The sequence below is a fragment of the Erpetoichthys calabaricus genome, chromosome 13 (genome assembly GCF_900747795.2).
Source record: "Erpetoichthys calabaricus chromosome 13, fErpCal1.3, whole genome shotgun sequence".
Taxonomy (NCBI): domain Eukaryota; kingdom Metazoa; phylum Chordata; class Cladistia; order Polypteriformes; family Polypteridae; genus Erpetoichthys; species Erpetoichthys calabaricus.
In genome coordinates, this window is record NC_041406.2 from 54,910,740 (window position 1) to 54,924,534 (window position 13,795).

A 13,795-nucleotide genomic window follows, 5' to 3' on the forward strand; every position below is an offset into this window, starting at 1 on the left:
ATCAACCCCAGTACACTCCTGCTGTCTGATGGGAATTGTAAGTCCCTGCATCAGCACTGCCACTTGGTTGCAGATGAGATGAATATATAAAGGGTGAAACAGTTGGTGTAACTCCGAACTCTCTTTATAACTATGGTTATCACTAATAGCAGACTAAAAGTAGCCCAGGCCTGGGTGGCCTCCCCTAGTTCTGTGGTGCACGTTTACGAGTAGTAGGTGGGACACATCACGATCTGTTCCAGTCTGAACATTTGCACTGTGATAACTGCTGGTCACCATCCACCAACCTGTGGCTTTTGGATTACAAAAGTGGTCCCCAGTTACTTCTCAGTGCTTTGACCAAATGGAGAAACTCTGATGCTTCTGTGCACAAAACCGACTCTACGCTGCTGTACACGTCCTGGGGACGTCAGCTGAGCTCTCGCTTGGCACTGATAGGCCACTACAGTAACAAAATGGCAAGTAACTACAAAATTCTACAAGCAAGCAAATGCATTATTATTTAAAGAACACTAACTGGAGGCTGCCTTACCTGATGAGATGTTTAGTGTTTAGTCACATTTAAGCTGTTAAATTCTGCCAGTTTGTCAGTCTGTGGTGGGCGACTGCAGTTTACTTCTGTTCTGGTGTGCCTTTCAGATGCATTTCCGTATCTCTTTTATCCTGAGCTGGTCTGGTCTGATAGCCCACTATTAGAATGAGTGCCACTAAGTACCCCATTAGCCAAAGTTTGGATATAGTAGTTTCAGTAAATGGAGGGGTGGATGTATACATGAAATTCCCTGGTCATTGTCACTAGGAGTCTACAATCCTAAGTATTTAGGGATTTAAACCTGAAACTCAATTAGACACACATTTTTAAGTATTATTACTTAAAAGGAATACTGATTGTCGAAATTCAGCAAAGCATTTTTCACAGTGAATTTGCTGGGTTCGCCAGTGACCTTGTTCACATGATGCATTGTGAGGCCAGCTTGACATCACAAAAGTGCAGCAGGCAATGTTAGGTGGGGATGTCACTACCAGATCTGTCGTACTTGCCCAGTTTACCAGCACGTGTACTGCAAGCGTACTCCACCTCACACTTTACAGAGCAGCACAAACTGCTTTGCACATGTGTGAATAATTTATGGCATATACACGCATGCATGATGTCACTACCCATGTGTTTACATAAAAAAAAAAAAATCCACTGCTGCATGAAGTTTGTTACGAAGTTATGCTGCACGCCATGTAGTGCAGACTGGATAGTGACTGGGACAGCGCAAACCTGTTGTCCCAAAGCATCACAGGCTTTGGAGGTGTTAGTAAGTCACAAATATAGGAGCGCAGGACACACAGAGAGAGACAAAGGACTCCGAGTATTGTGGACTTGTGTATAATTTTATCTCAGGGAAGCACTTTGGTGCTGTGGTTAGCACTGCCACCTCAGTCCACAGATCACGTTTGACCTCAATCATCAGTTCAGTATAGTTGGCAGACAGTTCCTTAGCCCTCAGGGACAAGACCATTGCACCTCACCTTTATAATCCACTCAAAACTGGTTCAGCTTCTCCTTCCCTTTTGACGGTAATGCATTTTGCTGAATTTATAGAACTTTTCCATATTTTTTCCGAACTGGAGGCAAAGCAAATTCAGTGTTTACTTTAGATTTGATGTGCACTTCTGCCATGCTCATTTTTCTCTGCTCTGATGCTTTATATGAATTACTGTTTTACAGCTAAAGAGACCTGTATTTCTTCTTCTTATATCCTTATATAATTTCAGTTTGACAACTTGAGGGAGAATGTACAGCACGTGCTGTTCCATAGCTCTGACGTCTTGAGTTCAAATGCTGATGAATCAGACTCTGAATGAGTGGATATTTGCAATGTTCTTGCAGTGTTTTTGTTTTCCAAAGCCCGTGTGCAGTTTATGGCATGACAAAACCACGTTGGCCCTTCCTAAGTGAGTGGCTGCATAAGGTTGACCACCAACCACTGTTTTCTGGTTTGCATCTCATGCTGACATAATAGATTTTAACCTGTTGCAGTCATTTATTGCAAAGGGTGGATATGGAAAATGAATGGAACATTCTGCAGTTCACACTTCTCACCTTTGACTGTAGAAGTCCTGCACATTTTAGGAAAAAGTCATTTGTTGTGCAATATGTCAATATAAGGTAGAAACCTCGGTTCCCTTACCTTCCATATATAGACCATGAATGTAGGCCCCTTCTCTTGGTGGGTGACCGTAGTCATCCTTGGATTTTTTAGTGACATCAACCGTCAAGCACATTTTATCTAAAGGCCATTCATTTTTGCGAGCCATACTCTGCATGATTGCTGAGAAAAAAAAGAGAAGATATGTGACACATACAGTAGAGTATATAAATAGTACGTCAGTCACAAGGGAAAGCCGAAATCTGTTTATGTAGTAAAAATGTGACACCAATAAGGAGACTGTGTGTCAGTGTGCTGCTGCAACTGAATTCTGCCTGTCACCGTCACATTTTTAATAACGCACATGCAAAAGTATAATCTGACCTGATCACTGGCAACATGTCATTTCATTTATGTAGAGCTCTTGCCAGTTTAATTATACAGCCAAAGACTGAACTGAATGGGAAATGTAAAAAAATAAACACATCAGATCAAATAAATCCTCCCTGTCTGGACTCTGGTATTGTTTTATTTGTCAGTTTTTTTTAAAAATGATAAATGTTCAGTTAAATGCTTTAGTCAGCTAGTAAGCAAATGGAAGCTGTTTTACTGTAAGTGTGGTGCACAAGGAGCAAAGTTAATCTGATGAAGAAGTGAATGTGATGGATAGAAGATAAAAAAGTAAGAGAAATCAGGGTACATTCACAAATGGCCACAGGGTTTTTATATTCTAAATTTGGCTTTATTTAGGCGGTACCTTTCATGCAAGATGTACAGAGGGCTTCAAAATTAAGAAAAAAATCAAAGCAACAGAGAAGATCAACATAAAAACAGTAAAACAGCATATACCATAAAGTTTAAAATATGAGAAGTAGTAAAAGCAAGTTTTTACAAATAAATCTTAAGAGAGGATTTAGTAAGAGAAAGTGAATCAGGCAATCTAATAAAAAAAGGAAGGCGATTTCAGAGCTCCTGTGGCATTAACACTGACTGCCATGTCAGCCTCGGATTTTAAACTTGACCAAGGAACAACTTTGGGTCCTGACCTGATGATCTGAGTGATCTTTGAGCCTCAGAAGTGCTAAACATCTCCTTAAAATGTGCTGGGCTGAATCTTGAAACACTTTATACCCAATCAATACAATCTTAACATCAGGCCTGAAACGCCCTGGCAACCAATGCAGGGAGGCAAGAACAGGGGCAAAATGAACTCGAGACTCTATTTTAGTCAGCAATGTGGAAACCAAATATTTAACCAAGAGTACAAAGCAATACAATAATCCTAGCAAGGAAAAATAAATGTTTTTCTGATATTTTCTGTGCCACCAAAATATTAAATAGATCCAACTTTACTATAAAGCTGGTAAAAACAAAACTGCACCAATGTTCTTGTATAGTGGATTTAGAAAGTATTCAGGGCCCTACACTTTATCGTGTGGTAGATTTAATTTTAAAATGATACATTTCCCATTTTTGTCCATCTTGCTACATTCACTAAGCCAGAGAGAGAGAGAGAGAGAGAGAGAGAGAGAGTGTGTGTGTGTGTGTGTGTGTGCGTGTGTGTGGGTGTGTGTGTGTATGTGTATGGAGCAGTCTGCTCTACTCACGCTGAACCACAGCCACTTTTACATTTTTTTTGCACTTGCATGGTCCTCACTTCTCACTACAAAAGACCAAACACTGCCGCACAACAACAACGTCATGCTAATGACACAGATGATGAGACGCAAAGTTGAAACGAAGCAAACACCGCGACTCAGCACTGTGCAAGTGAAACACTTCAGCAATGGAGGGCACGGTTTGAGGTTTTCACTAAAACATTGTCTATCTGGAGGTTTTTTTCGAGACAATGATTAATAGGACTCATATGCCAGCGATATAGCTAAGATGTGGTATCGTCACTGTCTTCTTACGAAAGCCAGTGGGGCAGCAAGCACAGGTGGGTCCATGCCCTCTGCCCTGGGTAATTCTTAAGAGTTAGCAGATGCCTCTCCAAGGTCACAAATATAGTAAAGCTGCTAGGGAGTCTTCAGGTTGCTTTCGGCTCGAAGACCACACGCAGCTAGTTTAACATAAAATGCCATTCTCAAACCTGCTGTATCCATCTTCTGGTCACTGGAGACACTGGCTACAATACAGGAACAAACCCAGTCTGCTGTGGTTCATATTGGGCCATTTGAAGATCTCCAACTAACCTAACATGCATGTTATTTTATACAGTATTAGGAGTAGACCCCAAGATAATTGTCAGAATGTGTAAACACCTCACAGACAGATTTTAAACCCAGCAACCACCAACAACTGCATCACTGTGCCAGTAATCTTAGCTGTATTTCCCACTGTGAACCCACTTTTTTGTATTCATGTCTCTGTAATATATAATTGCATTTCGAGTAGTGCAGTGGTTCAGCATGCCTTCTCATGGGGGTTTCCACCCACATTCCCAAACCTACATGTGCCAGGTTCATTGGCACTGCCACACTGGCCCCAATGTCAGTGTGCCCTGCAATAAACTTACCCAGGATTCTTTTCCGCCTTGTGCTCAGTACTACCAGGATAGGCCTGCAACCCCCCACAGCCCTGAACTGGATTAGGCAGATTTCTGAATGTCTGATTTTGTTTGCTGGTGTCTGCCTTCCAAATCTCTTATAATCGATAGATAGATAGATAGATAGATAGATAGATAGATAGATAGATAGATAGATAGATAGATAGATAGATAGATAGATAGATAACCTTGGAGGATGAAAGGATGGATATCTATCTATCTATCTATCTATCTATCTATCTATCTATCTATCTATCTATCTATCTATCTATCTATCTTTCACCTAATGGCCTGCTGAACACTAGAAGCCATCGTCCATGGCACAATCTGAGTTAATTTAGTAGACTGATCTAATGCAAAAATTAACAGCATAAATTTGATATTTTTCAAGTCAAAATGATTTAATCACAAACATAATCACTTTAAAAAAAATATCTTGCCCACATTGGTGCTTTACATTGGAGAGCATGGGTCACGGTGAAAAGCTTAAACACCAAATATGTTCATTTTTCAAGCCAAGACAGTTGTCGAGTATTGATCCGTGCTTTGCAATTACTCATATATTGTAAAATAGTTTATACATGTCACTTTTGAGCAAAAAAACACATATTGAAATTCAGCCATTGTAGAAGAAAACCAATTGTGTGTGACAGCTCAGCACTTAGTCTTCCTGCACAGTAACCTTTCATCATTGTGGGTGGTTTTCTCTCAAAAGACCAAATCACAGTAAACTCTTCATGCCACAGAGTTGGTTTTGTTTTGAGCTACTTCCGTATTTATGTGAGAGATCACACAAGCAAACAACAAAGACGCAGATGAGGAGGTGCGAAGGAATTTAAGGTGGCCCGGCATTACAAATATTTTTGTAGGCTACATGGATTCTAGTGTTAACAGACAGATCTAGTTGACATTAGCAAAAAATTGAAAATGTATATGATGTTCCTGTTTAACATGACTAAGAGACACTCTATAATGAAAACAAACCTGAGCCACAGCGCAAACGATGATGCAGGGTTTCGAGTCACTCTGCTGTACATTTTGTGTTTGATAAACAGGAGATAAAGCACTGCAGATCTGATCCAGTTATATAAAAAGCGGACTTAAATCAAGAACTTGTAAGACTGGACAGGCGCCAGCATCTACTCTCAATGCCCAGCATTCATTTCTCAGCAGTACTCTTTCTTCACTAAAATATTTTTCAGAATCTGAATGAAATGAGGGTGGCATGGTGGGGCAGTGGGTAGCGTTGCTGCCTCGCAGTTAGGAGAACCGAGTTTGCATGTTCTCCCCATGTCTGCGTGGGTTTCCTCCGGGCGCTTCTTCCCACAGTCCAAAGACATGCAGGTTGGGTGGACTGACGATTCTAAATTGTCTCTAGTGTGTGCTTGGTGTGTGTGTGCACGCCCTGCGGTGGGCTGGCGCCCTGCCCGGAGTTTGTTTCCTGCCTTGCACCCCGTGTTGGCTGGATTTGGCTCCAGCAGACCCCTGTGACCCTGTAGTTAGGATATAGCGGGTTAGATAATGGATGGAAATACTCTGTTCTCTAAAGCAGGCAACAGTTTTTTTCTAATCACTTTCTCAATAATTTTAGAATAGCTTAGATATATATATGTGTGTGTGTTTGTGTGTCTTCAGGCTCTCTGTTTCTTATGTACTTTTGTTGGGTCGTGGGATTAAAATACAATTGAACTGAAAAGAGTTTACAAACAAGCAACTAAACTTGGCACCACATTTGATTCCACTTATAAAATGTTCAGAAGAGAAACGTGGAAGTAAAGGTAGGGGACCCAGCATCTAAAAGTGTACATTAGACTCAGAAATACAGACTTTACAGAGTATTCAATTTTCTTCAATTATTTTCTGCTCATTCTGACAGCCTGAAAGTTTTTTTAATTTAAAAAGTTGTTTCACAATTGTTTTGCAGTTGTTCTCTGCAGAAGGGGCTTGATGAAATAAACTGATTAACACAGAAATGAATTACATTGAGCTAACACTGGAGTACAGAAGGTGTGAGACGCAGAGCAGCGCTTCTGCCAGACAACTGCCTATTAATTTAGCCTTCTTAAAAGCAACACAGGAACTCGGATTGCCAGTTAAGTAAATATTGTCTACCTGTCAGGAATGACTGAGGATTAAATAATCCTGATAGCCAAACCACTGCAGGCAGGGTCAGATCTTGAGTCCATGTATCCAGTTCACGGCATCGCAAAAGGAGATCATTAAACCTTCAAGAAAAAGAAAAAAGGACTTTACTAAAAACATACAAAAAAGTTAATCCAAAACTAAATTCTTTATTAAGTTTAAGAGAAAAAGTACCATTGTGCAAGGGGATATATTGATGGGTATGCCAATTTAATCCAGGACTCTGGCACACTGTCATAATACAGAGCTGATTGCAGGGCCTCCATTTCAGAAGAGATTGTCAGCTCTCCCTGAAGACGTAAAAAATGTAAGATTAAGGTCTGCAATGATCTTACAAATTAATTTTAATTACCTAATGTAGTTAAACCCTTTTCCATATATCCCAGTATACAGTAGATAGACCTAGAAGGCAGTATAGGCATACAGCGTTTGCATATTCCAAATGACCATGGGACATTATTGTTTTCTTGTTATGCTAGTCTATGGGGACATAAAAAACAAAAAATGACATAGAACTTTGCTTCTTTAATATATAGTATATTAAATAATGTATGTACACTCACTGAGCAAATTATTAGGAATGCCTGTACACCTGATTATGCATGCAATTATTTAGTTAACCAATCATGTGGCAACCGCAAAATGCATAAAATCATGTAGATACAGGTCAGGTGCTTCAGTTAATGTCTACATCAAAAACCAGAATGGGAAATAAATGTGATTTCAGCCATGGCAAGATTGTTGGTGCTAGATGGGCTGGTTTGAGTATTTCTGTAATTGCTGATCTCAGAATGGCATGAAAAATAAAACAAAAATCCTACAAGCAGCAGCTCTTTTGATAGAAACGCCTTGCTGATGAGAAAAGTCAGAGGAGAATAGCAAGGCTGGTTCAATTTGACAGAAAGGCTACGATAACTCAGATTACCACTCTGTACAACTGGTCTCAGGATGAGCAACACATCACTCTTTGGGACGAGTGGGCTACAACAACAGAACACCATGTCAGGTTTCAGTCCTGTCAGAGAAGAACAGAAAGCTGAAGCTGCAGTGGGCACAGGCGCACCAAAACTGGACAGTTAAGGTCTGGGCTGATAAATCTCAATTTCTGTTGAGGCACATGGATGGCATGGTCAGAATTTTGGCACCAACAGCATGAATCCATGCACCCGACCTGTTTTGTGTCCACAGCTCAGGCTGCTGCTGGTGGTGTAATTGATGTGAGAATGTTTTCTTGGCACACTTTGGGTCTATTAATACCAATCAACCATCGCTTGAATGCCACAGCCTAGTTCAGTTTTGTTGATAGCGATGTGCATCCATTCCTTGAGAGCCGCAATTTACTCTACTTCTAAGGGCTACTAGCATGACAATCACCTTGTCACAAAGCAAAGTCATCTCTTCAGTGGCTTTACCAGTCAGCAGATCTGAAACCAACAGAACACCTTTGGGATGTGGTAGAACTGGAGATTTGTAGCGTAAATGTGCAGCTGACAAATCTGCAGAAACTGCGTGATGCAATCATGTTAACAGGGACAAGAATCTCAAAGAGATGTTTCCATCTTCTTGTTGAATCCTTGCCATGAAGAACTGATGCCTTTTTAACAGCAAATCCCCCAGTGTCAGTAAAGGGTTCCTAATAACTTGTGCAGTGAGTGTGTACATTTTCAGTTTTTGTCAATGTATTTTCTGCCTTTATATTTGTAAATTTGGAATGTGCTTTTTCTACCCAGACTGCTAACATGGTAGACTGAGATCTGATCTTTAAATTGAATATGGCTTTTTTTTTTGTATGGGGACCACTAAGACCACAGGTTGTCCTCCCCAAAATGATTGCAACCCTCATTGTGCTTTCTGGTTGACGTTGTGGGTAAATTCAGGTCAAAAAACTCCACAGCAGTTGCCTTTAATTCTGTGGTGTCTAAATGACCACCGGGCAAAGTAAGGCAGAGTCCAAGGTGATGCTTCAGAAACTACAGCAGTGTGGGACCACTGCAATACAGAAGCCTCCTCTGATAGCTCAGAGGTCTGGTGGTACGGAACAATTTCACTGTCCCTGGGTCTTTTAAGGAGGAACCAAGGCTTGGGAGTGCCATGGAGTTAAACTCAGGCAGCCTTGGCCTGGTGACCTGAAGGTTTTTTATGATGCTCTATTTATCTGAAGCTGTGCCATCATTGCAAAGCCTTATTGAACCTGCATGTGTGCTGTGGTGTGAAGAAGATGGTCAGTTAACAGTGAGAGGCATTTTGTGTTTTTCCAGTTATGCTCCCACTGCTAGAGGGCACAATTGTTATTGTTTTGCTATTTTTGTTATCCCTGGTCATGGTGGCATATTGAGGTGCCCAGTTGCAAAGCAGATCTCCTTTAAAATTCAGTGATAACATGAACAAACATTTCTGCTCTACAAAGTTCAAAAATAAAAACCTTCAGTCCCAAATCCAGTTCTCTTAGAGATCTTCTGATTTCCTGAAGTAAAAGATTCATGCGTTCGCATTCTTGAAAGCAAACCAGTATATAAGGAGAGCGTTCTGTGGTTTTCTGCACAATTTCTTGCATATTGAATTCTTCTGGAAGCTTCTCCAATATCTCATCAAGGGCATTTTTCACCTAAAAACAAACATTACTTAACCCTTTAGTTAATTCAGTTTTGACACAGATGAATACTCTATGTATAAAATTATAAACATTGTTCATTTTCTATGGGAGAGGAGTGAAAGCTTTTGATTCGTCAAAAATTGTAATCTCTAGTTTTCGATGGATCTCGACATTTTAGGGTCCCCTGATACCAAAATCATCGATATCTCAATGATGGGTGTGTGTTTGTGTGTCACAGTTTCTTGAGTACAGTTTAGAGATAAATGGCTGGATGGAAAAATACAAACTCGAAACTTAGGCCTGTTATGAGATGACGATGTGCTCATTAGTTTTTGAGCCAAACTGTGCAAGAGAATGAGGCACTCTAGAGGAACCTTTAAATACCGTAAAACTGCAATTAATTGTGAATTCTTCTCTTCAGTTGCTATCTTAATGACCTATTTTATGATCAGAAAGATCAGCATCAGAGCGGTAAATAATTACTGAAATGTTAAGAGAATAGTTTGGGCAACTTGGTTCCTAGGGTGCAAAGCCTACTGACGCTCATGTCCAAATTTGTTTTGTTTTCCATAACCTCTTTCATGAACTGGCCGTGTCTTTTTACCTTTGAGATTGATTTCTGAAATGTGTTTGCTGTAATATGCGTGTTTGTGTATTTAAATATTAGTAGCCATAGCAGAATGTTTGGGGAAGAAGGCTGTGATACTGGACGGGTGCACAGCACTTATAGCTGGGAGCACAAAAATTGGATAAATAAAATAAATAAATAACTTAATAAGTGATCAATATGATATACAGACTGTATTTTACTGTAGTTCCCTTTTAAGGGGGCTAAAGCTGTGTGTTTGCACTGAAGACATTTTTTTAATTCTTCATCAGTTTACATCACACACCCGCTGCCACTTCTCAGGGTATTGTCCGACAGGTCAGGGATATCTCAGCCAAGCCTCAGCCCATCATGCCCACTTAACCGACCGACAAGTTGCTACATTCAGTTTTCATATGGTGTAGGCGCACATACATAAAACATAACATGTTTTTGCCAACATACAAGGCAATTTTTGCAGCAGTGTTTCATTTTCCTTAAGTATTCAGAGCAATTTAATGAACTCAAATTGCAGTAAGGACACTTGGCAAGAATGAAGCTGCTTTGTTAACTATAAGCAGTAGCATTCCATTAACACACAAGTCATCTGCAGTGCCACCCAACACTTTGGAATGCAGGTGTCATCGTGTCTCCTCACTGGGGACAAAGCTCTGTGTTGCTGCTTAGCGGCGCTCGACGCTTCCTGGGGTAAACGCCACTCTCATCTTGTTTGTCATTTCCTTGTAGCACTCAGTGCTTCTTGTTGCTTTGCAGTGCTCTAAGCTTCATGGTTGACAATTGAAAGAATAAATCTGTTCTGCATGTATGTTATTCATATTCATTTTTTTGGCATAGGCATATTTTCATGCACAAGTCCAAGTAAAGTTTTAGAGTCAGATGCCTGGTGTTACAATTTCTGCGTATGTTTGTATGACAGAACTCAGAAGGTTTTGGATTTTGTAATGTCAGATTAGGGATACTCAACCGGTACTAAGTATCAGATGGTTCCTTTTTAAAAGCATTATTAATGAATGTATAAACTGACAAGAGTATGTCTATATGATGACACTTCCTCATATATTCTTGTACTGTATATGTTAGTTCCAAACATATGAAGTCTTTACTAAGGACCTCAAACAAAACTATAATTTGAAACCACTGGGGCTGCCTTGTTTAAAATAAGAAATTTGAAAAAGCAGTAGAAAAATGTTAAGATGTGCAAGATTAATTCTAAAATCTTTTGTGAGCACTGTGCTCACACTAACCTTCTCCTCTGCAGTTTGTGTTGAACCCTCTCCAACAGTTAAATTATGAGGCTGCAGCTCCAGCAGGGTCCTAAACAGGTTGTCTGAAGTCACTGTCAGGAATTCAATTTCAGCATTGGCATGCAAGCCATAGAGTGCAGGGCTTTCCGTAGGAAGATAATCCTCAATATACTTATGATAGCCCGGGTAGTCCAAGTTGGGTGGAGCCACAAAGCCCGGGGCAAGAAAAAGCTCCCCATCAAGCTGTTGAAAGGAAAATATTATAACAGCATTACAAAGATAGCACATTTCATCACAGTTTATATACACCAGTCTGCCTATTTTTATTACTCACTTTTCCAGCTTGGTACTCCAGGTAACATAAAATTATTTAGAGAAGGGGAAATCATTTGCAGAATAATAGCACATATCAGAAGGCAAATGCAGGAATTAAGTGATTATTATGCCTTAAACATTACACTGTTACCATATTATGGCTTTGTGTTTTTACTCTAATAAAAATCTCTCTCTCTATATATATATATTTTTTTATTTGAATCTAGATGAAAATAAATAAATTGATCAACAAGTCAAAAGCAATATGTAATAAAAATTTATTTTTGTAAATATAAAAATCAAATTTAATTCTTACACTTAATCTCTCATAATGAACAGGCTGGCTAAGTGATTAGTTTTACCGACAATGAGTGACTAGGAATCTCGTGTACGTCTCTCCAGTTCTCCTCACTGGGCATCTTTAGAGTGCAGCCTCTGGGCCTTATCTGATAAAATGGTCAGTGTGTCCTCCATGCACCATCTACATAACTTGATTAGGGACAAAGGGTCATAACACAATGATGGGCAACATTGATGGACAAATCTTTAAACCAGTTGTCAACCAAAAGGTTGGGCTTATGTACACCCAAGAAACCAATAGCAAAACAACTACTCCTTCCATTCAAAACTTGCAAATACCAGATCTGTGCTCTTTCTATACGTTCAACGCTCTCGGCCTGGCCTAACGTCTGCTCCACAGCAGGGTCCCCGTTGTGTGGCTGTAACAGAGGCTGGATCGATCTCTTTTACTCCAAAGGGTAACCTGGTGCTGGAGTGGAAGAAAGGAAGACCTGTCTGTATTGGATTTAGATAAGGGTGTCACAAGTCCAAACCTTGCTGAAGTAAAGCAAGTTGAACAAGCAAGAGAGAAACCATAAAAGCCACATGTTCGTCTTGCTGAAGATGGGAGTTGACTGGTCACTAACTGCCCAGCAGACATAAACTTTATGCTAAAAGAACAGGATATTGTGTGTAAAAATTCAAACAGAAAACTGCAGTACCATCCTCAACCAGAAGGTACAACCATGTCAAAGAAGGAAAAAAAGCTCCTGAACAAAGAAATAAAAACTTGTTTAATGTCCTTTAATATGTGCAGGAGAAAGCTGACCTAGAAGGAACAAAGAATAGTGTACACCAAACCATAAGTATACCTACTTTGATTCCCAGAACTATTAATTTCAATTTAGTAGGTAGGATGAAGTTAGCTAATGTATTATGGTACTGGTATCACTGTAACTGAAAAGGAATAACCTCTGTGATGGGTAGGTTTTTAGCCATTTTAAATTTCTCTTCTTAAGTTCAATAGGAAAGTCCAGAGCAGCATCTGACATGCACATACAGAAACTATATGAGGGGGTAACCCAATGTAGACTAGCTGTGAGCAAATAAATGCCAGTATCATGCTATTGACGCTAGAACTTTAATAACTAGCTAAACACTATGTCCATCTTGACCACATACATTCAAAGGTCACAGTTAATAAGTTATGTGCCCTTTTCCATAGGAGAGGAAAAGTTCAACCTAAGGTAGCATAAATATGTTTTGTGTTGTTTGTTATTGTCCTTCGTCTGTACTATACATCTATATACATTGTCAAACATGTGAGCTTAGGGCGCAACACTCTGGATTTGGGTCATCTTATCCAATGGGGAATGGGTAATCCGATCATGGTTTGCCCTAGTATGGAGAAACACAATCCAGAGGAATCGTGATGTCACGTCTGCCTGAGTTGTTCAACACTCCACCCCTTTTGCTCTTGCTCCTATATAAGCCTGCCGGCCTTGTAAGACTAGACCTTGGACTCACGAAGCTAGAACCTCTCCAACAAAAACATGTCATTGCTAATGTCATTTCAAAAGCTTGCACAAAAATATGGGTCCCCCATGGCACCCCAACTCTTTTTCTGTCTGCCTTGTGTCTTTTTACAATATATATATATATACTTGCATATATTTATTTTCTATCATCCTTATGTTATGAATAAATTGTATCATTTGATTTATTGCAGCAAGCGTGTCTGGGTCATTTGTTAAAATGTTGTCTATCACCACTTCCGAAACACGAGAGAAAGTGTGTTACTTCATGTAGACTTTTGTTGATTTATGAAGCTCATTCATAAATCATACAGATAACTTTATATTTCTGGCATCCAAGTCGGAAGGAGAAACAGAGATCCCTCACACACTACAACTGTAAAAGACTAAT

At 39.8% G+C, this 13,795-nt stretch overlaps 1 protein-coding gene across 1 annotated transcript in view; it reads right to left on the reverse strand.

Annotated features, from left to right (window-relative positions):
* The window catches only part of LOC114663749 (dynein axonemal heavy chain 11), a 341,140-nt gene that overhangs the window by 1,441 nt on the left and 325,904 nt on the right, over nt 1-13,795 (reverse strand). The window contains 5 exon segments of the mRNA XM_051936024.1: nt 2,184-2,324; nt 6,802-6,914; nt 7,006-7,121; nt 9,254-9,436; nt 11,276-11,518. Coding sequence (XP_051791984.1) covers nt 2,184-2,324; nt 6,802-6,914; nt 7,006-7,121; nt 9,254-9,436; nt 11,276-11,518 — 796 coding nt within the window.